General features: G+C 42.3%; 1 protein-coding gene across 1 annotated transcript; it reads left to right on the top strand.

The window, feature by feature from the left end:
* Positions 1-9,347: 9,347 nt before the first annotated feature.
* LOC148636581 (antigen WC1.1-like) lies at positions 9,348-24,073 on the top strand (the record flags this gene model as incomplete). The annotated part of the gene is made up of 12 exons (XM_088623484.1): positions 9,348-9,624; positions 12,866-13,174; positions 14,288-14,604; positions 15,121-15,153; positions 15,283-15,321; positions 15,830-16,144; positions 17,801-18,112; positions 18,941-19,084; positions 20,630-20,728; positions 21,125-21,196; positions 23,014-23,100; positions 23,987-24,073. Coding segments are annotated over exons 4-12 (1,180 nt in total), but the record flags the coding sequence as incomplete, so codon positions are not given.
* Positions 24,074-24,286: the final 213 nt, after the last annotated feature.

The raw sequence follows: 24,286 nt of genomic DNA, 5'->3' as shown, positions 1-24,286 counted from the left end.
ATAACAGCTGGAAATGGAGAGCGACAAACCGAGGAATACAATTTATGAAACAAAAAAATAGTTTACTTCACAGACTAATGCGTTGTATAGCATACTCCCGTAGAGCAGAAGAGAAAGGGCACAAGTCCCTGTAATAAGCGCTTTTAAGCGTTTTACACGAATCTCCACAGAACAGAATCCAGGAGGATCAGACTCCTGATCCTGGAGGTTGAAGAGCATCTCCTGGTTTTATTTCCACTCGAGCTCTCAGTTCCTCAGCCAGTTTGATGATTTAATTAACTGTATCACTGTTATCAGACTCTGTTTAACTGTATATAAGACTCCGTGAGAGACTTGTGGGAGACGCTGTATCCCAGGGCTGGTGTGGAATAACACACAGACAGGTCTTCTGTGTGATCTGAGTCCCACTGCTCAGAGCTACAGACTGGTCAACTGGTCACTATTGTAGACAAGACAATCGGTCTGCTTCTGCTGATAATCATATTACACTTATAAGAGTAGCAATACTGCTGTTCATTAAATCAGTAAAAAATAATAATAAGAGATAATCACATATTGCTCAATTTTCAGTCAAACACTTCTGTCTCTAAGAGGCTGTGAGGAAGGAGAAAAGGGGGAGATGTGACCTGAGTCCAGGCTGTTCTGTCTGATATTATTCATGTAGCAGCACTGATTGTCTCAATGTTCTCTGGTTCTGAATTGTCGGGATAAAGAGAAGGATGGAGATGAGCTTCTGTCTGTTCAGGAGGGAGGAGTTTGGGTAAAGTACTGAGGGACCCAGAGCTCTGTGTGTGAGTCTGAGCTGTGAATCTGACTGAGAGGAGATACTTTTTTTTATTCTGCCTCTGAGAAGTCTTTTCCTTTGCCAAGCAATGTTACATCCCCTTCAGATACTCTGCACAGACTGTCAGAGTGAGAGAAGAGGAAAGAGAGATGGACAGATAAGAGCACACGCAGCGAGAGAGTCAGGAAAGGGGAGAGAGAAGAGAAAGAGCAGGAAGACAGTGCAGGTGTTCAACCACACTGTGACCACAAGAGACAGGAGGCTTTTCTCAGCTGCTGAGGAGCTCAGTGCTCATGGCCACTCAGGCTCAGAGGCTCTGACAGCAGTCAGGTCTGAGGGCTTCTGCTCATACTGACACTGGAGCTCTGAGAGTCAGCCTCCATTCTGACAGGAACAGCCCCTCCTGTTCAGCCCTGAGAGACACACAGAGAGAGCTGTGTGGGGAGAGGACCTGTCACCCTGTAGAGCTCTGAACACTGGATTCTCCAGTGTCTCCCTGTGCAGCACTAGAGCTCTGAACACTGGGCTCTCCTGTGTCTCCCTGTGCAGCACTGGAGCTCTGAATATTGGGCTCTCCTGTGTCTCCCTGTGCAGCACTGGAGCTCTGAACACTGGGCTCCCTGTGTGTCTCTCTGTACAGCTCAGCTCTCAGCTGCCTCATCACACTGACACCCACAGCCTCACAGTACAGCCTGGCTTCCTGTGCTGGAAGAGCTCGGAGGAGCACAAACCACATTCTCACTGCAGAGCCTGACCTGTAGCTCCAGTACAGCTCTGCCTTAAATCACCACTGTATTAACAAGGACTGAACTTTTTTTTTCATTATTTTGTTGCTTTTTCAAATTTGAAACTGACTCCTGCTCTGTGGCTCCTGCTGCTGCAGCTATTATGGTGAAGCTGTAACACAAGAGCTCTGCTATATTGAACAGGAGAGTTTAAATACAGCATAACTGCTAATACTACTACTGCTACCACAACTGCTGCTGCCACTGCTACTACTAATATTTTACTGCTGCTCCTACTGCTGCTCCTACTACCTATAATAATAAGGAAGAGGATGTGAGCTGTGCCCTCACACTGTTCAGCCCAGTGGTGCATCAGTCTATCAGTATCAGTTCAGCTCCACTGTGCTGTTAGAGAGTCTCAGTCACACAGTCAGCTCCACACAGAGAGACACTGGGGCCACAGCTGGAGGGGCTGGAACATCTGTGTGGACTGGAGCTGCGCAGAGATAGACTGAGGGTCTGAGGGAGTCAACTGGAAGAGCTGCTGTCAAACAAGCTCAGTACATAAGGGACAATCACTGCTGGGCTTTTCTTTCTTTTTCATTTAAATTATTGATCACAGTCACAGGACAGCCAGTTCTTATTCAGTCCACCTTGTCTCTGTATTCCTGTGCTGACCTGAGTGACCTCACTGCCACCTTGAGCACAGGCTCTCCTCACACTGCCCTTGACCATGACCAGAAGACATTACTGTCTGGAGACACAACAACTCTGTGAGTCACTGCAGGACACCAGTCACTGGACACTGCCTGACACAAACAGCAAGACAGGACCATATTCAGGACACCAGTCACTGGACACTGCCTGACACAGACAGCAAGACACACAGGACCATATTCAGGACACCAGTCACTGGACACTGCCTGACACAGACAGGAAGGCACACAGGACCACATTCTGGACACCAGTCACTAGACACTTCCTGATACAGACAGCAAGAATTACAGGGCCATATATACATAATTGATTATCTTGATACTGATTTAAAAATATAATACTTGTCTACAATTTTTTTAGTTTAATATCTGATCTCTTCCTGCCCCTGTAGCACCTGCGGCCCTGCTGTCTGTATCTGTATCTGTATCTGTGTTTCCTCCAGTGAGACACAGAGCTGCTCCTGTCTCTCCTCTCCTCCGCACTGCTGGGAGTGTCTTCAGGGAGAGGAAACAGTGATGTGTCTCTGATATATATGGAGAAGACTGAAAGGGCCCTGTGTGATTGGCGTCCCGCCTGTGTGAGAGGTTCCTGCTGTCAGTCTGAAAAGGCAGTGCTGTGTGTGATTGGCGGGGCGGGGGGCTGTGTTGTTACTGGGGGTCCAGGGTGCGGAGCAGCAGCTCAGTTGCCCTGTGGGCTCAGGGGTGAAGACAGGGGTCTCAGCTGCGCTCTGTCCTGATGACAATGGAGAGCTGCCTGTCCATCTTCTCTCTCGCTGTCCTGGTGCTGCACAGCTCAGCCAGTAAGTGACCAGTCTTCTCCTGTACAGACAGACAGACAACAACTGGAATTAAATTAAGTAAAGTTTTGATGGAAATGGAGCAATAAGTGGGTTGAACATTTTTTAAATGTTCATTTTACATTCAGCTTTGTGGGTATTCATCAAAAATATTATAACTGTATTTTATCTTGGTCTGTAAGTAAGGAAATATAATTAGCTGTGTCTAAATTTAATTAGTTGCTTTTAATTTTTATTGGATTTTTAAAAAATATTCTTAAGATTTCTAAACATTAAATAACAATAATGTTATAGATGGATAGAGCAGAAGCTGGCCATTATCACCCTCTATTGATAATTTATGAAAACATGGAGTGTATAAAATCTTTAAAAAGTTATTTAACTTACTTGTTACTGTAATAATAAACTTTATATATAAGTGATAATTTGAGTGATATGCTGTGACATGTGAAAAAGTCTTCATCTACTCGAAAACAAAAAAAGTGTGAGCAATAAAAAATGTTTCTAGAATAATATCATATTATACAGGATGATTCAGAAATACCCTGGGTTGTTTATTGTTTTATTGTGTTCAATTCTGACTCCTCTGTATTGTCTTATTACAGACTGGTGCATTAATAGAGATACACGTGTTTTTAAATAGTGAATTATTATTGAGACTGATATTAAATTATTACAGACTGATGTATTAATAGATATACAGTAAATATGTTATTAACACCTAAAGTGTTTATGCTAGAGAATTAAGACTGGAGTTTTAATGCTGCCATTATATCTTTGGTGTATTCAGACAGTCCAGGTTTCTATCGTTAAGCTGTGTGATATTCAGTTGCTGTGAAAACAAGTAGTTCCTCTAGGTGTTATAAGAATATGTGTTCCAATATGATAGGAAGTTATGAATGTGAATTCTTCATTTTAAAGACATACAATTACATTTTGAAAATGTAAAACATTTTCAGTCATAGGACAATTAGCTCTTGTATTTTTATATTTATGTGAAAATAAAATTTGTATAACCTGTAAGACCAGGTTTGCTTGTTTTCACATTGAAAAGCACAGGCTGATAAAAGTTACATTCATTATTGGTTTAAGCTATAAAATGAAAAATATTAACAAAATTGTGGAAATTCTTAGTATTGTAGGTGTATTATTATTAACTGGGGTCTCATCAGAAACTGAGGTGTAAAATTAATAATTTAACAACTACAAGACATTGTGGCATTACAGGAAGAATTAAAAAATGGTAGTTGTGTTTTGTGTTTATACAGGATTTGTCTATTATTTAACAGCTAAATAATTTAATTTGTGTTTTTAGGTTAGTTATCTAATGACAGTTTTTTTTTGTAAATTGTGAAGTTTTAATAAGAATGCTTTATTGTTTTTGACTACATTCGGAATCTGAAATTATTATCAAATGCAATTATATAAGTATAAGTAATACAAATTAAATATTTAATTACATGTTATCATACAAATGTAATATTTAAAAATTAATTAGTAATCACAGGACTCAAGTTTAGATTTTTGAGCAGTTGCTCAGGACAACATCACAATAAATGTAACTGTGCCTATATGTTAAACCTGTTCAATTCAATTCAATTCAACTGTATTGTCATTAAACTTACACAGGTGCATAGTATAATTAAAAGTGTTTCTCATTAGTCACTCAGGTGCATTATATAAATAGGACAGAAGATAAGACAATAGACAGTAACACAGTAGCAAAAACAGTAACATGTAATAACATAACATAAATAACATGTAATCAAGTAATCAAAACTGTGCAAACTTCCGCAAACAGAGAAAATATAACAGGACAAAAACAGTGCAAGGTAATTCTTGGAAAAGTGCAAAAATAGTATGGTTAAAAATAGTATGGTTAATTAATAAATATTAAATATTATTACGACCGGTACAGTTTTACTGGGCTGTCTGGTATTTTTAAAAAATGTCTGATGATCATGTGTTAAGTTTAGATGTTGGCAGGTAAAGGCTAGAAAATCTTTGTCAACAATTCACATACAGACAATGGGAATATACACCTCACACACATTTCAGCACAACATGTGAAGTACCTGTCAGCCTCTGACCACTGTTGTGACCACAGGTCCCAGTAACACAGAAACACTGGTCCCAGGACTTGGAAGCCACAGAGTTAGTACTGTGTCCAGTATAGTGACCACAGTCTCCTGGAACCCAGGACCAGCCATCTGAGGTTCTACAGTCATTACAGCCACTGCCCGCCGTAGTGACCACAGCATGCAGAAGCGCTTTTCTGTTTAATTTAAAACTCAGCTTTATGGATATTCCTTAAAATTATAATTGATTTTATTCTGGTGCTATAAATAAGGAAAAATAATAAACAATTTGCAGTATTAACAAGAATTTCACCTCTACAATTAATCATAATATTAATTCAGCTTATATGTTTTTTAAATTATTTTCTATTAATGCTGTATTAATAGTTTTATATGCAGTTATACACTATTACACACAACACAGACTTAAAATGTTTTTTAAGTACTAACATATAATTATTATAACTATTAATATTGTAGATATTTAGCAACCTTATCACAAATGTTGTACAACTTGACAATCCCTTATCTATTACCACAATAATAAAATACAAAATTTTGGTTGTAATTTGGGTCATGTGCTAGGACTTGTGGAAATGTTCCCATTTGCAAACAAAATGGAATATAAATGTTTTAACAATAATACAACGTCTTCGAAATATTTACCAGGGGTTGTTTATTTCATTGTGCTCAATTCTGCCCTCTCTAACAGGTATAATAACAGACTAGTGTATTAACGGAGATCAGTGTGTTTTTAAACACTGTTGTATTGATCGGACTGATATTTTATTTTACACACTGATGAATTAATATGTTTTATTAAAGTAATGAACTGATGTGTTATTAAACACTGGAGTATTTTTAGACTATTATTGAGACTCCAGTATTATTACTATTGACACATTTTGTATTTACTGTATTATTAAAGTAACATTAATAATAATAACATTATAACATTATGGAAATGTTATTTAAAAATAGAGTATTTAGAGAGAAGGTGACAATTTTAGTGCAAAGAACTATTACAGACAGGTGATCAGAGATAAAAGTATATTTAAGGCACGTTTCCGATTAACAAATAATATTAGTAACTATTGCAGGTGAATGTGCTAATACAAATAGGAGTACTGAAGGTAAATGTATTAAAATATTTTTGATCCATGGTTATTTTTGAGAATGATTACAGTAGTTTTAGATACTATGGTAATTATATTACAGAAGGATCTAACATTGTAACACGATTGAGGACAAGACATATAGTTGTGTTTATTTGTTATAACAGTCACATTCAGGTGGTAGGTATTTGTATTGCAGTGTGTTGTAGTTTTCTGACCTGAATCCATACTGGGTGCTTTTAGACAACAATGTCCAGTTTCAGTAACAACACAGGAGTCCTGAGGCAAATCTTGTAGTTTTTTCAACTTTAAACAAAAGTTTGGGATCTGTTCAGACTGGAGTTTTATTTGAGAAATGTGTCTATTATGTTGGAAGAAATGTGTATTTGACCCGGAAGTCCTTCATTTTGAAGAGAGAAAGGTTTAATTATTTTTCCATGTTTATTCTGAATTTGACTGATACTTCACAGCTAAATGAATTGTTGTTTGTAAGTCTTAGAAAACTAATGATAGGGATAATTTTTCTTACATTATGGAATTAAAAAAAAGATTAATAAAAACAACCTGTGCACTGTGATTCTAGAATATATTATTAAGTGCAACTATAATTCAATCTGTGAATTATGTACTAAGATCTTGAGAGGTAAAAGCTAAAACACATTGTTCCCATATTTATCATGTAAGCATAGCAAAAAATACATGAATAAAAAGTAGTATTTAAATGAATTGTAGCATATAGTATGTAATGGAAAAAAAATATTTCAAACTCCAAACTGAAGGTGATTGAAAATTTAATCAAAAAGAACAAATCTAGTTACTGTAAATGTGCCCTGGACAGTAAGTATACACACTTCACGTACAGACTGGGCTGGGACTGACTCACGTCAACAGTAACATTCCCTCGAGCGCTCACCCTGTCATTCAGACTGGGTCAGGACGTCTTTCAATTAAACCTTCAGTCTTTCATTCAGGCTCCCAGTCACACTAATCACCTCTTTATTTGAAACTGTTCAGAGCACCGAATCTCCATCATTAGAGCTAAATCTTGTGAACCTAGCAATCGCATTCCTCTCATAGTCAAGTTTATCACTCGGTTATTTTAATTTCTCACTACTCCTGCTCTTCGATCCTGAAATATTTTCTCTGTTTTAATTCTTTCCTTTTCCTCGCTGACTCTCCAGCCTTTCTTTTCTTTATTTCAGCTGGGAGACAGGTGTCCCTCTTTATTTTTTCTTTCTGTTCACCTTTTTCATTCAGCCCAGCAGCCTGCATTCGATCTGTTACTCCCTGATCATTCAAACTCTGAAAGAGCTCAAAGTCCTGCGCCTGGGTTTCAATTATATCTCCTGCTGCAGATTTTCCATCTTTCTGCAGCATTACACTTCACATATTTCAGCACAAGTTGTGAAGCATCCATCTATTAAGAAAATATTTTTATTGATTCTGTTTTGGATTTTATAACTTATTTTAGACCATTAAAAAGACTTATCAGTGTTTAAATCAGTGTCTGATACAGACGTGTGGTCAGTGTGCACTGCTAAGTACATGTGGGGCCTGAGACCCAGATACACCAGATACACCAAACCTGGTTTCAGTCATTCAGCCTTCTGACACCACAGCCACTGTCCACTGTACTGACCACAGCTTCCAGAAACCCAGAACACCGTCAGTACAGTCAATGTCCACTATACTGACCACAGCTCCCAGAAACACAGGAACACCGTCATTACAGTCACTGTTCACTGTACTAAACACAGCTTTTAGAAACACAGGAGCACAGTCATTACAGCTACTGACCACTGTACTGACCACAGCTTCCAGAAACACAGGAACACACTCATTACACCCACTGTCCACTGTACTGACAACAGCTTCTAGAAACACAGCAACACAGTCATTGCAACCACTAACCACTTTACTGACCACAGCTTCTAGAAACACAGGAACACCATCATTACAGCAACTGACCAATATACTGACCACAGCTTCTAGAAACTGAAGAACATAGTCTTTACAGCCACTGTCCACTGTCCTGACCACATTTTCCAGAAACACAGAAACACCGTAATTACAGCTACTGACCACTATACTGACCACAGCTTCCAGAAACACAGGAACTGTCACGCCCTTTACAGCCAGAGGGCGCTCCTTCTCTGTCCTGTCCCTAGTTTCCGGTCTGCTGTCCTTCCTGTCCCTCTCTTTCCCTTGGGCTATATATTTCCGGGTCTTGCACTCTGTCCTGGCTCAGGATTGAGGTTCGGATGTCCTGAGACCCGCCTAGCACCAGGGCGCCCCACGTCCGCTCCCTGAGGGCACAGGTTTCTATACGGCATTCCTGAACTCTTTGCACTAATGAGCCCGGGCCTTTTTCCCATCTCGCTGCTAAGCATTTGGATCATTTTCCGCTCCCCTGCTCCCCACGGTTAGTCCCTTTGGACGTCCGTGACAGGAACACTATCATTACAGCCACTGACCACTGTACTGACCACAGCTCCCAGAAACCAAGGAACACAGTCATTACAACCACTGTCCACTGTACTGACCACAGCTTCCAGAAACACAGGAAGACCATCATTACAGCCACTGACCACTATACAGACCACATTTTCTAGAAACACAGGAAAAAAGTCATTAGAACCACTGTCCACTCTACTGACCACAGCTTCTAGAAACTGAGGAACATAGTCTTTACAGCCACTGACTACTGTACTGACCACAGCCCCCAGAAACACAGGAACATAGTCTTTACAGCCACTGTCCACTGTACTAACCACAGCTTTTAGAAACACATGAGCACAGTCTTTACAGCCACTGTCCACTGTAGTAACCATAGCAGAACAGCCCTCTGCAGTCACACAGTGATATGGACAGAGAGATATATAACAGGAGCTGGACACAGGTGTGTGGAGGGAGAGGTAAGATGGCTGCTGGTGGACTTCCTGTCACTCCACTGTCTCTTGTTCCCCATGGGAGAGACTAGCAATCCAATCAAACAGGTAAAACAAAATAAAAATTCTAGGTGTATATCTAAAATGTCTTAGTATAAAAATATTCTGTAGACGTGGTGAGAGGTATTGTTTCTCTCTCTCTGCAGGCAGTGCTGATGTGAGGCTGGTGAATGGTGCCAGTCCCTGTGAGGGGACAGTGGAGGTGTATCATGGTGGAGAGTGGGGGACAGTAACCCAGTTTGGTTGGGATCTCAATGATGCTACAGTGGTGTGCAGACAGCTGGGCTGTGGATCTGCTGTATCAGCACCAGGAGGAGCTCGCTTCGGACCAGGGTCTGGATCAGTCCTGCTAGATGAAGTTTCCTGCAGCGGCTCAGAGTCTGCACTGAGGGACTGTGGAAAAGATGAAGTGAAACAGGAAGGCTATCCTCACATCTCTGACTCTGGGGTGAGGTGTTCAGGTAGGAGACACAGACTCTCTCCAGTCTCCAGCACTGAGGAGAATTAAAACTCCTCGATTTATCTAGAGTCCATCATCAGGATCCATCTGTCCATCCTCTCATTCCCACTGCTACTGTCCTGCTGAGAGCTGTGACAGCACCCCTCAAAGTCACTGTGTCTTTTCTCCTTCTGGATTGTATTTTCTGCAGTGTGTAGAAAAGATATTGAAAGCTGTCTGAAACCCCCAACCCCACCTGTATGATTCCTGTTAGGTTTTACAATTGACCAATAAAGAGGCCAAAGGACAGTGTTTGATCATAAGGCTGTAAATCTACAAATAAATTTACAGTATGTGACCGATAGATCCGTATAAACAAATTTATTCTTGGTCTTGATTTGAAAACTACTGTTTGTCCTCCATGTAAATCACCAGCATCATTTTCACTTACAGTTCTGCTGTGTCTCTCTTAAGTCTCCCTTTTCTCTATTTAATTCAGATTCAAAGAGCTGTATTGATCAAAGAATGACAGCATTGACATTGAACATCAGTTGCTTTTCTCTGATATATTTACAAACATAACAACAATGACCACATTCTGTGAGATTGAGTGAAACAAATTAGTTACAACAATATCTAAAAACTATAGAAATAAAAACTATAGAATAAAAACAATATGACTGATATGTACTCTCAAAATTTAATCTATTACAAAGTAGAGGAGATCTCTCAGCTTCCTGGTCCATTTGGTAGTCAGTATTGATCCAAGGAACTCATCCACTGTTTCTTCAAGAAAGCTGGGATATCTGGGTAACCTGTTCCATATTCCTACAATCCTTTAGCAAAGGTGCCCTCAGTTCTCAGTGTACATATGTAACCTTTTTTAAATAGATAATGAATACAATCACATTCTTAGAAAATAACTAAAAAATCTGATGTAACATCTCAGTTTTTCTAGGGGAAAATGTCCTTCTCCCTCTGTTCCATTTCTTCCAGGGTTCAGGTTTCAGAAAACAAAAACGCTTTGTAAGTTAGTGTCAAACCCAGAAGCCAGCTGCTATAAACAGGCAGCTCTTTGGATGAACACAAATACAGCCTTCATTTCCAAAATAGTGTTTAATTATTTACAGAACAATAAAAAACAACCAGAAAACAAAAAACTAAAGCTAAACATTTGAATGAGCATCTTCACATGAAGGAATACAACAGGCAGTTAAGCTGCTTACCAGCTCTTTAATATCTTTTTCAAAAGTGATCAGTCCCTTCCTTCTGCTCCCATCTCATCAGGGTGAACTGCTTCCTGCTTTTAAATGTCACCTTACAGGTGACTGAGGATGGCAGATCAATCTTCATGGGTTTGACAGAAATCACAATCTTGTCTTGTGTCCACATACTCATCCCTTTACAAATTAGAAAATAATATGTAGGCACTGTACCTGAAATAAGTTTACATATGCACACCTCCATAGCCAATATATACTGTAAATACATGAAGAATAATACTGTTTCTATTAATCTTAATAGAAGTGAGCTTCGGTAATTGAGCCTATACTTCCTCAGGGTCTGTTTCTCTTTACTGTGTCTTACCCTCAGCTAGTGTGTGTTGTCATATTGTCCAGAGTGTCTGTCAGTGCCCAGGTCAGACAGTCCTGCTCCAGCAGTGCCAGGCTGTGACAGTCCTGGTCATCTCCAGAGTATCTGTCAGTACCCAGGTCAGACTGTCCTGCTCCAGCAGTGCCAGGATGTGAGATCTCTGTTCCTTGGGTTTATAACGCCTGGAGTGACACGCTGCTCTTCTTTTGTGAATTAGATGATAATGATCAGCCATTTCTTCTGTAGTTATTAATTTCATACCTCTGGCTCCACTGAACTGGAAGAAGCAGAATTCATGGATGGATTTGTTATCACTTTCTGTTTTGATTGATTTCACAGCAGTCTGTGTGCAACATGTAGCACTACTGTCAGCGCTGTAGTAATAGTTATGGGCATGTTGAGCAGCTGGAATGATAGTGATAATTTGGGTACTTTGTAATGTTCCACAAACTGATCAGTTTGGTGTCTGTGAGTTTTATTTGCCCCAGTGTACGGCTAATAATGCACTGAGTTTCTTCAGAGACACATTTTAGAGAACAGGTGGAGGTGGAGGTGGAGATAGGTGATTTAGCCTCTTTGATCTTAATATACATCTAAAATTATTTGATTAACATATATCTACATTATTTCTGGAAGAAATTAATCAATTTTACATTCAGTTAAAACATTCAGCCACAAAATATTTTTTGGTTTAACTATTTGACGTTGACCTTTCAGATTTTCTTCCAACACTCCTCTCTTTCATTTAATTTTTATATCCTATTATCTACTTTCTTATCTATATCTATCCTATTATCTATATTCTTATTGAAAGCACTTTGCATTATTGTACAATTGATTGTAATAGTATATGCATTTATAAAATGTAATTTTCTACGCCTAATCATAGGTGTAAATCTGTTTATGAATGGAACAATAAGAAGTCAAGATTTAAATTGAGAATCTATGATATCTATTTTTCACATGAAGGTAATTTATTTTCATAGGGTAGTAAGTTTAATTTTCACAGACGCCAGTGTCACGCCCGACATCCCTCCCTAGAGGGCGCTCCACTGCTCCCATTATTGTCCGTGTGATTAAGCTCTCCAGGTGTGCCCTTTTAGTGTTATTATTTAAAGACCAGCTCCTCCAGTCCTTGGGGCTCATCATTAGGGTAAGATGTCGCGAGGCCCGCCTAGCACCAGGAAACCCTACATCCGTCTCCTGAGGGCATAGGCCTCATCCCTGACACCTCCCGTTTCCTGAGCCCGGGGTCTGGAGGATCTCGCCCCGTTACCCTTGGACCTCCATGTTTCGTTTGTCCGTGTGCTCCCCCCTCCCGGGGGTTTTAACTTTGTCTCGTCCCAGGATGGATTCCTTGTTGATGGACTCTCGGACTGTGCATTTGACCTGCCCTTGGAGCCGTTTGGATTTGGATGCCGTTTTGTTTTCCCCGTACACTGTCTCACAGATTGTCACTATTATTTTGTGCACCATTAAACCCCTGTGTGTTCCCTTTTACCACGCCTCCTGTATTCTCCAGCTCTTACCGCATCTCATAGGGTCTTCTATAAGATCTGACATGGATTTCAGTCCGTGTTCGTGACAGCCAGGTTCAATGACAGTGAGCAATGCGCTGCACTATGAGAGATTACCTGCTCAGACTGACAGCCTGTAGTTCTCTATTGCAGGTTTCCTGAGGCTGGTGAATGGACACAGTCTTTGCTCCGGGAGAGTGGAGGTGAATCTCAAGAACACCTGGACCTCAGTGTGTGACTTTGACTTTGACTGGCAGGATGCAGAGGTTGTCTGTCGGGAGCTGGACTGTGGGGCTCCTTCAGTGATACACAGAGGGGCTCATTTCGGACAGGGCCAGGGTCCAGTTGGGTCAGAGCAGTTCCAGTGTACAGGACAAGAGTCCAAGCTACGGCACTGCCCCACTGCAGCCAGGCCAGAGCAGAGCTGCTCCCAGAGCAGAGCTGTGGGTCTGACTTGTACAGGTAAGATTGTCACAATGTTTTCACTCATGGAAACAATCGTTATAGAGTCATAAATGATACATATTGTGATTGGGTGATCTCTGATGTAGACTGAGTGATCTCCAGGGGAGAGTGGGTGATCTCCTGAGGAGTGTCGAGTGGGGCAGCACGCAATCGGCAGGTTCTAGGCAGGGTCCCAAGCACACACCCCACACACTAGACTTAATTTAAACCAGTGATTTATTAGCTGGAACTTACAGTTTATGATCTGGACCTGGTGCACTAGACATAGTAGCTTGTTGTTCTTGAGGATGTCGGTTGGCTGTGTTGGTGTTCCGATCGGCACCCGGTGTGGAACTGCTAGGGGAAGAAAATAACACAGGTGGTTCAGCGTAAGAACTGAGGGGATGGTGCTTTCTGCCTGGGCTGTCTTGTGAAACGTGTATCTACAGCCTGTGCAATGGCGAAAACTGCCCTTCAGCCTTGAGGCTTGGAAAACGAATCAGCCTAGGCTGTGCCAAAGCCTGTTTTAATAGCAGCAGCCTACCCTTCAGCCCACTCAGACTGTGTGGGAAAAAAGTACAGTTAGCAGGTAGTAGGTAGATTTTTCAATTGTAACAAAGCTCCTCACCAATGAAGCTAGGAAAAGTAAGGTAAACAGCCAGTGTGATGGCAAGGACTGTTACAGAAATATCAACGCTATTCTTCAGGCCTAAGACTGGAATTGTAGAGATGAAAATATAAGTGAAAACCTTCATCTTGGGGACAGTTTATTAATACTTTATTTCAATATGTGCCAGGCTGAGGCAATTATTGGGGAATTTTTCTGTCTTCTCCAAGTCCTTCCTGGTTTTATGTGGCCTAGAGCAGGGTGCTAATTGTCTCCTATGAGCTGCACATCGTTATCTTACGTATGGGGAAAACTTGGAAAAATGAGTCCCCAGGGAAAGTAGCACCCTTTGAGGAAACAATCCCTTATGGCATCACAATATCTTATTCTATGCCTGCTATTGGTTTCTCACTCACTATGTGCTGGATCTTATAGTTTTTTTTCACTGTATTGGTACTTTAATTTGTTGTATTTCTTGTGGCCTGCTGTGGTGTCATGCTGGTGAAGTTCTCTCCTATCTGCAGGATACACAGGGTTCAGGCTGGCGAACGGCTCTGACTCCTGCTCTGGCCGAGTGGAGTTACAGTGGCTCTTCAAGGACTGGGGGACAGTGTGTGACCTGTACTGGGATCTGAGAGATGCCAGGGCTCTCTGCCAGCAGCTGGACTTGGAGAGGCTGTAGCAGCACCAGGACAGGCCAGGTTTGGACAGGGCAGTGGACCAGTATGGGCTGATGTGTTTGAGTGCAAGGGCAATGAGAGTCGTCTCTCACACTGTGCTGTCTCTTCGTGGGGGAGAGCAGGGTGCTCTCATGGACAGGACGCAGGAGTCATCTGCTCTGGTGAGAATCGTGTATTTAAAACACAGTGACACTCCCTCTGCTTACACACAGAAGCACACTGTTTTCATGATTGAATATCTGCTCTGTTACACACTGCCAGTCATGTAAGAGATGCAAAGATGAAAACACATATTCCTTAAAACGTGAGTGTGTTTTAAACATGTCATATCTATCTCAAATATTCCCTCAAGGTGTTATTAGGTTGTTATTTTCTTTCTGATGGATAGATGCACAAATACACTGAGGACTAAAGCTCAGTTTTATATTTATGTTGATATCAATGCTCTAAAAGATTAAAGAAAGTTATGTACCTCAGTATCCTGTAATTAACATCTGACCTGCTTAATTAGTTTAATTAATAGAGCCCAGTTAAACAGGAGCCTGAAAAGAAAGTGAGTCTCAGAAAGTCAAAGTTTACAGATGTTATGTGCAGTTGAGCCCCACACACAGCTGACATTCCACTGGTGAAACATCACTCCAGTGGACAGAAATGAGCTCCTTTCTTCTCTTTTACAGACTCAAATATGACCAGAGATTCACCTGGAGCAGGTAAAGAGAGAATGAGGACTGTCTTAATCACATCAGTGCTGTTTTATTTGTAGTTTCATTTCTGGTGTTAAATTGCTCCTCTCACACAAGGTTAACAGTCTGATTTCTCTCTCTCTGTTTGTTTCACAGACTTCCTTTCTTCAGCTCTTCCCTCTTCCAAAACACCAGGTATGAATTAGCCCCTGTTCTGTATCTCCAGGGCTCTCAGTGTGTGCTGATGTCTCTGTTGCTCAGTGGAATCCCAGATCAGTCAATGAGGCAACAGCTGTGTGTGTGCAGTTTTTTCTGTGTGTCACAAACACACTCGGGTCTTTGGGCTCTACAGCAAACACATCTATCTGAATAATGCAATTTGACACTGGTGGAGCTATTGTCTCTATGCCCAACAGTGGGTCAGAAAAAATAACTTATCTGGTATACTGTTTATGAACAATGTGGAATATGTTAAACTTACTGTATATATTAAATATATATATAATATAATAATAATATATATATATACTGCTTATGAACAATTTGTTACAATAAGTGTAAATATTAAATTAATCAAAAGTCAAGAAACACTGTACTTGAACTGTATCTGCTGTGCCTAGTGGGCCAACTTGTAACAGGAGGTCATGGTGATCTCTAAGAACTCCTGATCTCTGACCCCTGACCTCTAATTTTCTGGTCCTAGATCAGCTATCCCTTAGGCTGGTTGGGAGAGGAGATGATTGTGCTGGGAGGCTGGAGGTTTATCACAATGGCTCCTGGGGGACAGTGTGTGATGACTCCTGGGACCTGGCAGACTCTGAGGTGGTGTGCAGGCAGCTCCAGTGTGGGACGGCCCTCAGTGCCCCAGTGCCGGCCTCCTTTAGCCAGGGAACTGGTCCCATCTGGCTGGACGAGGTGGGCTGTCTGGGGAATGAGTCGTCCCTGGGGGAGTGTCCCTCAGCATGGTGGGGACAGCACAACTGTGGACACAAGGAGGATGTGAGAATCCTGTGTTCAGGTAGGGGAGATAATTAAAATTACAATGATTCAGATAATTTAATCCCACATTGTGGATATGGCTTACATCTAGAGTGCCTAGATATGTTTGACTTGTGAGGATGTGAGAATCTTGTGTTCAGTAAGTTAGTTAAGTAAAATAATCCATAGTCTTAAATTCCACATTGTGGATATGGTTTGCATCTGGAGTGCTTAAATATATCTTGTTGAGGAAAAGACTGAGCTGTATGCAGAATTAATTTTAAAATAAATATTTATATTTATGATACAGTTGTGAATGCACATCCCAGCAAAAATAAATAGAGAAAGAAACTCAAGATAAATTCCCCTCCACTTTAATGAGGATATATTAATCTCAGTCCTCCAGTAAAATCTAGGGTCCAAACTTTAAACTTCTCACATCAATAAGACCTGTTGTCTGTTTGGGTGTATTTGTCTTGGCCATGATCTTTCATGATTTTCTGCCTCAAATGTTTCATTTTGATTTGTTCCAAGAATGGCTTCTGGTCATATCCTGATGAACCACTTGGTGTTAAATGTCACCCTGAGCCTCGTTTTCTCCACTCACAGCGCTGCACTGCTCACCCTGAGCCACGCATTCTACTTTCATGCCTCAGTCTCTTAGTTGTGCTGCTGCTGAATAGCCAAGCTGATCAGAATTACATTTTGGGTCAGAACCTGATCATGTAATGGGATTTTAAAGCTCTGTGTGATGCACTGTCCAGATTCTGAATGAACAGAACCACACACTCCTGTCACCTTCATGTCAGCTGTGTTATTGTACAGCTGTCCTTGTTTCATTACGTGAGTCAGTTATAACTGGATTAGTACAGGAAATGAGACTGGTTGCTGTTCACATTGTTTGCTGGTTGTTTCTTACCAGTTCAGATTGAAACGTTGGGCTGTCTTGTCAGGGTTTGTTTCCTTTGACTTTCCCTGCTGTCTTGGCAGATCACACTCTCCTGAGGCTATCTGCAGGCTGTTCAGGACAGGCAGAGGTTTACTACAATGGCACCTGGGGCAGCATCTGTGCCAACAGCATGACAGACTTCACAGTTGCAGTGATCTGTAAACAGCTGGGCTGTGGAGACAAGGGCACTGTCAGAGAGACAAACTCCAGGCTGAGCCCTGATCCCAAATGGCTGGACTTTGTCTCCTGTCGCAAACACGACTCCACCCTGTGGCAGTGTCCCTCCTCCCCCTGGGGTCAGAATGACTGCACAGATCGGGAAGTGGCTGAGATCACCTGCTCAGGTACAGACGGAAGAGTAATGCTCTGTGAATTAGTGTTTTGCCATTTTTAGAACAGACAAAAGCTTTAAACTGAATTCTTATTAATTTATCTCTAAACATGTATAAAATGAAATAATTATTATTAATCTTTGAAGGTCCTAGAAAAGAAGCTGACAGAAGCACTCCAGCCCCTCAGGAAGAGCAGCCACAGCAGCACTGCCCAGGTGAGTTCAGTGTGTAAAACAGTCAGAGACACTGCAGCCCTGAGCTGAGGAACAGTAACCATACAGCTCTCTTCTAGAGCCACTCAATACCTCACTAACCTCTACCACAGTCACTGAGCTGAAGACACTCAGTAAGCTCTCTGCTCTCGTCTACAGTCACAGATCTAATGACACTTGATAACCTTTCTGTTGTCTTTCAGTCCCACTGGCTCTGCGCCTGGCTGGAGGCACTAACTGCTCTGGCCGGGTGGAGCTGCGGTATGAGGGCTCCTGGGGGACAATCTGTGACGACTCCTGGGACCTGCAGGATGCCCAGGTGGTCTGCAGACAGCTGGGCTGTGGGGACGCAGTGAGTGCAGCAATAGAGGCCTCATTCGGACCAGGGAGTGGTGCCATCTGGCTGGACGAGGTGAACTGCACAGGCAGTGAGCTTCACCTGTGGGACTGCTGTCACTCTGGACTGAATCAGAGCGACTGTCGACACAAGGAGGATGCAGGGGTTACCTGTACAGGTGAGGAGAGTCTTAGAACTGTAGATAAACAAGGTAGCAGATCAATGGAGAAGTTAGACTGATGTTACCCATACTCTATCACTGCTTAATATCTAACTGAACCAACAAAGATCATCAGTCACAAGATTGGGATGTTTTGTAGCCATGTGTGTGTGAACAGCACTAGGCTTTAATTCTGAACAAGACACCATTCATCCAGCAATCCTAGATTTGACCTCAAGGAACAAATGTAAAGATTTTTTTTTATTAAGACCACTCTGGATTCAACTTGCTTTAAAACCAAAGACAAAATAATGACAGTTCTCCTATCTCTTTTACAGGTTTGTCAGAGACAACAGCCAGTCCAGCAACAGCTAAAGGTGAGCAGAAATCTTCCTTGTCATTGATAACTCCTGTCTTTCTGTCTCTTCAGATTCCCAGTGTAGCTGTAGTGTCTCCTCTCCTCCTTGAGTGTGAAGATCAGTGTCTCTTCAGATTCCCAGTGTTGTTGTAGTGTCTCCTCTCCTCCTTGAGTGTGAAGATCAGTGTCTCTTCAGATTCCCAGTGTTGTTGTAGTGTCTCCTCTCCTCTCTCAGAGTGAAGATCAGTGTTTTCAGATTTCCAGTGTAGATCTTGTGCTAGTGTCCTCTCTTTCCACACTGATTTAGTGACAGTCCTGATGGGTTAGATTGGGAATCCTTAACTGTTCTTCATTGATCTTGGGTTCACCCTGAAGCCATGAGAGCCACATATCGGAACAGGAGGAGAACAGGACATGTGTCGAAGTGTATATGAGCCCAAGAGCACCTCTCCTGATCCCTGTTCATCCATTGTCTCCCCCTCTCTCAGGCAGAACCAGGACAACACCCCAGACACAGCCACTGGGAGGCCTGTCTGCCTCGCCCCTGGTCCTCCTGCTGCTGGGGGCTCTGCTCTTCGTGGTGCTGGCCCTGTTAGTGGGGCAGCTGATCCAGAACAGGAATCTGAGGAAAGGTAGGGAGGGAACTCTCCATCCACATAGTGACCTCTAGTGGTCAGTTCTGTCACTCACATGGAACTTATATTTACATAATTACCTTGAGGAATAATTCAATTCAATTCAATTCAATTCAACTTTATTGTCATTAAACTTACACAGGTGCATAGTATAATGAAAAGTGTTTCTCATTAGTCACTCAGGTGCAGTATATAAATAGGACAGAAGATGAGACAATAAACAGTTACACAATAAGACAGTTACACAATAGCAATAATAGTAACATGTAATAACATAACATAAATAACATGTAATCAAGTAATCGAAAACTGTGCAAAATTCCGCAGAGAAAATTTAACAGGACAGAAACAGTGCAAGGTAATTCTTGGAACAGTGCAAAAAAACAGTGTGGTTAAAAGTAGTGTGGTTAATTAATATTGAATATTATTATGCCTGTTACAATTTTACTGGGCTATCGAGGGGACAGTACAATTTTGACTTACGTGTGTGTGGTGGTGTAGGAGTACAGTGGTTGTGGGTACAGGAGGATGTTAGGAGAGATCATAATAAGGTGGAAGGGAGTGGGGGCGTCACCAACTTGACAGCTCTGGGGAAGAAGCTATTTTGGAGTCTAGTTGTGTGCGACTGGAGTGACCGGAACCTTCTGCCAGATGGTAGGGGAACAAACAAGTTATGACCGGGGTGAGTGGGGTCAGACATAATTTTGGTGGCTTTTTTCAGACTCCTGGTGTTGTATATTTCCTGGATGGATGGTAAGGCACTGCCGACGATGTGTTGGGCAGTTTTGACCACCCGCTGTAGTGCCTTACGGTCGGATGCGGTGCAGTTGCCGTACCAGACTGTGATGCAGCTGGTCAGTATGCTCTCCACCGTACATCTGTAGAAGTTGGTGAGGATCTGTGGATGTAGGTGTATTTTCTTCAGCCTTCTCAGGAAGTACAGCCGCTGTTGTGCCTTCTTGATGAGACTGGAGGTGTTCAGTGTCCATGTAAGGTCCTTAGAGATGTGAACGCCGAGGAATTTGAAGTTATTCACCATCTCCACCGCAGACCCTTCTATGTAGATGGGGGAGTGAACTTTTCCTTGTCTTCTGAAGTCAACAATCAGCTCTTTGGTTTTGCTGATGTTGAGACATAGGTTGTTGGTTCGGCACCAGTCTGCGAGTTGTTTTATCTCCTCTCTGTAGGCAGCCTCATCGTTGTCAGTGATCAGGCCCACGACTGTGGTATTGTCAGCATACTTGGTGATGGTGTTTGTGCTGAACTTAGCAGTACAGTCGTGGGTGAACAGGGAGTAAAGCAGTGGGCTGAGCACACAGCCTTGAGGGGCACCGGCTGTGCCCTGGTAGAGACCTGGTAGAGAAAACCATTTCAAGTTTAAAAAAGATTATCAACAATTACAGATGGAGATATCAGGAAATTTGCAAATCCAGAAGCATAACATTTATGTGCTGTAATGTCCAAAGAAGGTTTAGTAGTCAATGTTTGATCTTGTACTCCTCTCCCTGCATGTTAACCCTGAGTGTCTATTTTCTCACACAGCCCTATCTAAGGGAGCACTCGCACCCTATCATGATGCCGTTTACGAGGAAATAGAGTACAAACTGGCCAGAGAGGGAACCAACAGCGCACCCAGGAGAGGTGAGTGGAGAGAGTCTTCAGGAGTGATTAGTCTCCATCTTCTGAGGAAGATCTGAGGACTTAACACTTGTAGAAAATCTCACCATACTGGTTTTAAATCTGTAGAGTTTTCTTTCTCAACTGCTGTCAAAGTAAGTGAAGAAAAGCATCATAAACTCTGTGTTTCTGTTGACAACCTGGCTTCTCTCCCAGTAAGAGACAGTGCTGATTGACTGTAGGATTGTTTTTTCTCAACTGGTGTCAAAGTAACTGACACCACAGTTCACAGTTCCTGATCTGCCTTATACACACAAACTCTGAGATACTGTTCACACCCTGGCTTCTTCCACAGCCAGTGGAAGACAATGAGTCTGCTGTCTGACTGCAGGTAATATTGATCTGTCCTCCTGTTCACAGGGAGATTCCTCTCTGACGAGCTGCCCTCTGGATACGATGATGTGGAGGACAGTGAGGGAGACCCAGTACCAGGTGAGGGGAGATGGAGTCAAGGGGCTCAGTGTGGGAGTGAGGAGGTCTTCAGTCCAGTACTCACTCTCACCTCAAACCAGGCTGACGTTTAGAGAACTTATGTAGAAAATCCTGAATTATATAAATATAACCACACGTGTTTCTTCAGTGTTGCCTCACACTAGCCTTATCTCAGTGTAGTGGTTTGATGGGTTTACTGAGACAATTATTAATTGTAGCAGTAATCACGAGGTTGTTCGTTGGGGCTTTTAGAAAATCAATCGTCAGAACAACTAACAACGCACACACACGGGTTCAATACACGGGATACATTTCTTAATATAAACTGTGCACCAAACATATACTAGTCTGCCTGGATACGAGCGGCAGACCTTACTGTGAGGGTTATCAATATACAAGGTATATAATCTCGAAGAGATGCAAACACAAAGAGATACACAACAGAGAATATATGTCAATATATATCGTTCGGTTACCAAATCGCTAATCGCTAGTGTTATTACCCACTGTTACTCTAAACTCGGAAGTAAATACATTACTCATGAATTAAATTGATAACAACTTGTGTTGAGGTACAATTGAATTCTCGAGATGCAATGTAGAACATGGGGTTTACTTATCCACTGTGTATGGATTTGGAATTCCCGGCACGAACACCAAACCAGCTGACAGGCTCTGTTGCAGCCTCTGTTCCAGCGGTTGTCCAATGGGCGTTGTGTCGGCGTCCTCTGGCTACCGGCCAACCAGTCAAGGTGCAGCTCGGAGTAGGACGGGCGGAGGAATCTGACTGCGGCGCGCAGGGCAGTCGTTGCTCCGAGGGGATCTACCAGCAGTCCGGCTGGCTAGTAGAAAGTCTCTATGCACAGAGTGTGACTGCGAGTCCTCACAAGTCACTCTTTTGCCTGGGAAGAAGCTGGTTCGTTCCCGGTCCAGCGCTGCTTCTGAATAAGCTATTCAGGTTGTCGACGAGGGTCCAACTGTAGGCTGCCGTTGATCAAGCGGAGCATTCACGTTGGTAGAATTTTGAGTACGTACGGGATCCTCGGCCTCGCGCTTAGAACAAAGTCCAAGTCCTTTTGCAGACAACAGCAGTTGTCACGTGATTGTCTCTGAGGATGCGCGAAAATGGCCAAGGAGAGCTCCGATCTGAGCTTGCACTCCCTTTTTGACCAAGACCCAGATGTGTGCTGATTGGTTGAGAGTTTGGCGGGCATTGGAGACCCACATGGTATTACCACGCCCTGCCAGTCCCTGATTGGTTGGTCAAGATGAGATATAATTCACTTACTCTTGACACTTAGGAATGCAGTCCAGATGTCCATTCGGCACTCCCTAGACTGATAGGCGCCAATGGTTGACCATTGATCATGATAGCCAGGCTTAGCTAATTGCATCCCCGTCTGGGAGCTTGTTTCTTATCAAAAGAAAACATCTTAAATCAGCCTGCATGAATTCTTTCTCTGTGGCTGCACCACAGAGATGGAGGGTGAGATGGGGCCTCATTTAGGAGCATACCAACGCTTAATTCTGTCTTATTAACAAGCATTGCCGCTACATCAGCAAATCATAGATGCCGAGCAAAACTAGACCTGGTCAATACTGGGGTGCTCTCATTGGTTTTGATAGAAAAGGAGACTGCGGAACAGCATGCTGTAAAAACGGCCTTTCAGATTAGATTAATCAGCGACCCTAGAGTTTTGGCTTAACTATACACCACAAAACATTTAAAATCACACTTTCCAATTACTTTGCAGCTCTATGGTCAAAGTAAGTCTGAGTCCTGAAGTGTAAATTCTCTGTCTCTCTGTGTGGTTCAGGAGACTCAATAACCTCTCTGAAAGAAGAGATCCCAGAGTACTACGATGATGCTGTAACTGTACCTCAGAGTCCAGATGCCTTGTCAGGTGGGTTATTTCAGTCCAATCACATGGGGAAACTCTGCACCAATACACACAACATAAACATACAGCATGCAATTACAAATTTGCTAACAAGGTGTTTTAGACACCTACATCCTAAACACCCAGAAAATCCTCAAACTGCTACCAAGTATTCAGCTTTTACAGAACACCTACATAAAAGAAAGAGATAAACCAAACCTTCTAAACCAAAGACATTACAACCTACAGTTAAATCTCTCTCTTTGTGAACCCAATTGCTACAAAATAAATGGGAATAAATGGGAACCTATCTCCCTGTTCTAAAGATGCTCCCACTAGCCAGGAGAGGCACTTTTTAACTAAGGGATTATATAAAAAAGAAATAAAAGTTTCTAAAAACAACAGAAAGGCAAGCTCTCTTTATGAGGTTCAAAGACTAAACTCCAGTCTGGACTCCCACAGAGTCTGAATCTCTCTACTCTTTCTTGGATCTCAGCCTCTGAATACGGAGTCTGTACTATTCTGTACCAGTTACATGAATCTGACTCTCTCTCTGTGATCTCAGCCCTGCACACTCAATCTGGGTCACTGCTGACAGTGTCCGGCTCCTCTTCAGTATCTCATAGGGTTCACATCACCACCCTCTCTGTCCAAATACAGCCAAACTTTCTCTGCCCTGTTTTCCTTCAACATCTTATTTGAAAATCTAGGAATTGTTTTACATTTATAACAGTTGTGAATAGGACTGGAAATCAGGTTCCCCCTGATCTCCTGTACTTAGAGCCTGGAGTTTTAGATCCTGTGTGATGTTCAGTTAATCAGTGTGTTCTGATGAGCTCCAGCAGTCCTGTGCTCTAGATAACTCAGTGTGCTGATGTGTGACAGTGAAGCTGTGCTCTGTGTGCTTTAGGAAAGCTGATGTCCTCTGTGAAAGAAGAGGCCCCTGAGTACTATGATGATGCCATCACTGTGCCCCAGAATCCAGACACTGTGTCAGGTGAGTTATTATAAATAAGACTAAGGAGTACCCCCTGTACCAGCCCACAGTAGCCTTTGTCATTAGAAATTAGTCTCAACCTAATTTCATATCTTCAAATAAACACTACCTAGAAGAAAAGAGGTCTCTGACAGGCCAGTCTGTATCAGAATGACAGAGCCATTACTGACCTTCTCTTCTGTTCACAGGGAGACTCCTCTCTGATGAGACACC

The sequence above is a fragment of the Lepisosteus platostomus genome, unplaced genomic scaffold, assembly GCF_059453375.1.
Source record: "Lepisosteus platostomus isolate fLepPlt1 unplaced genomic scaffold, fLepPlt1.hap1 Scaffold_164_H1, whole genome shotgun sequence".
Lineage (NCBI taxonomy): Eukaryota > Metazoa > Chordata > Actinopteri > Semionotiformes > Lepisosteidae > Lepisosteus > Lepisosteus platostomus.
Note: the sequence above shows the minus strand (reverse complement) of the source record. Positions and strands in the feature narration are given on the sequence as shown.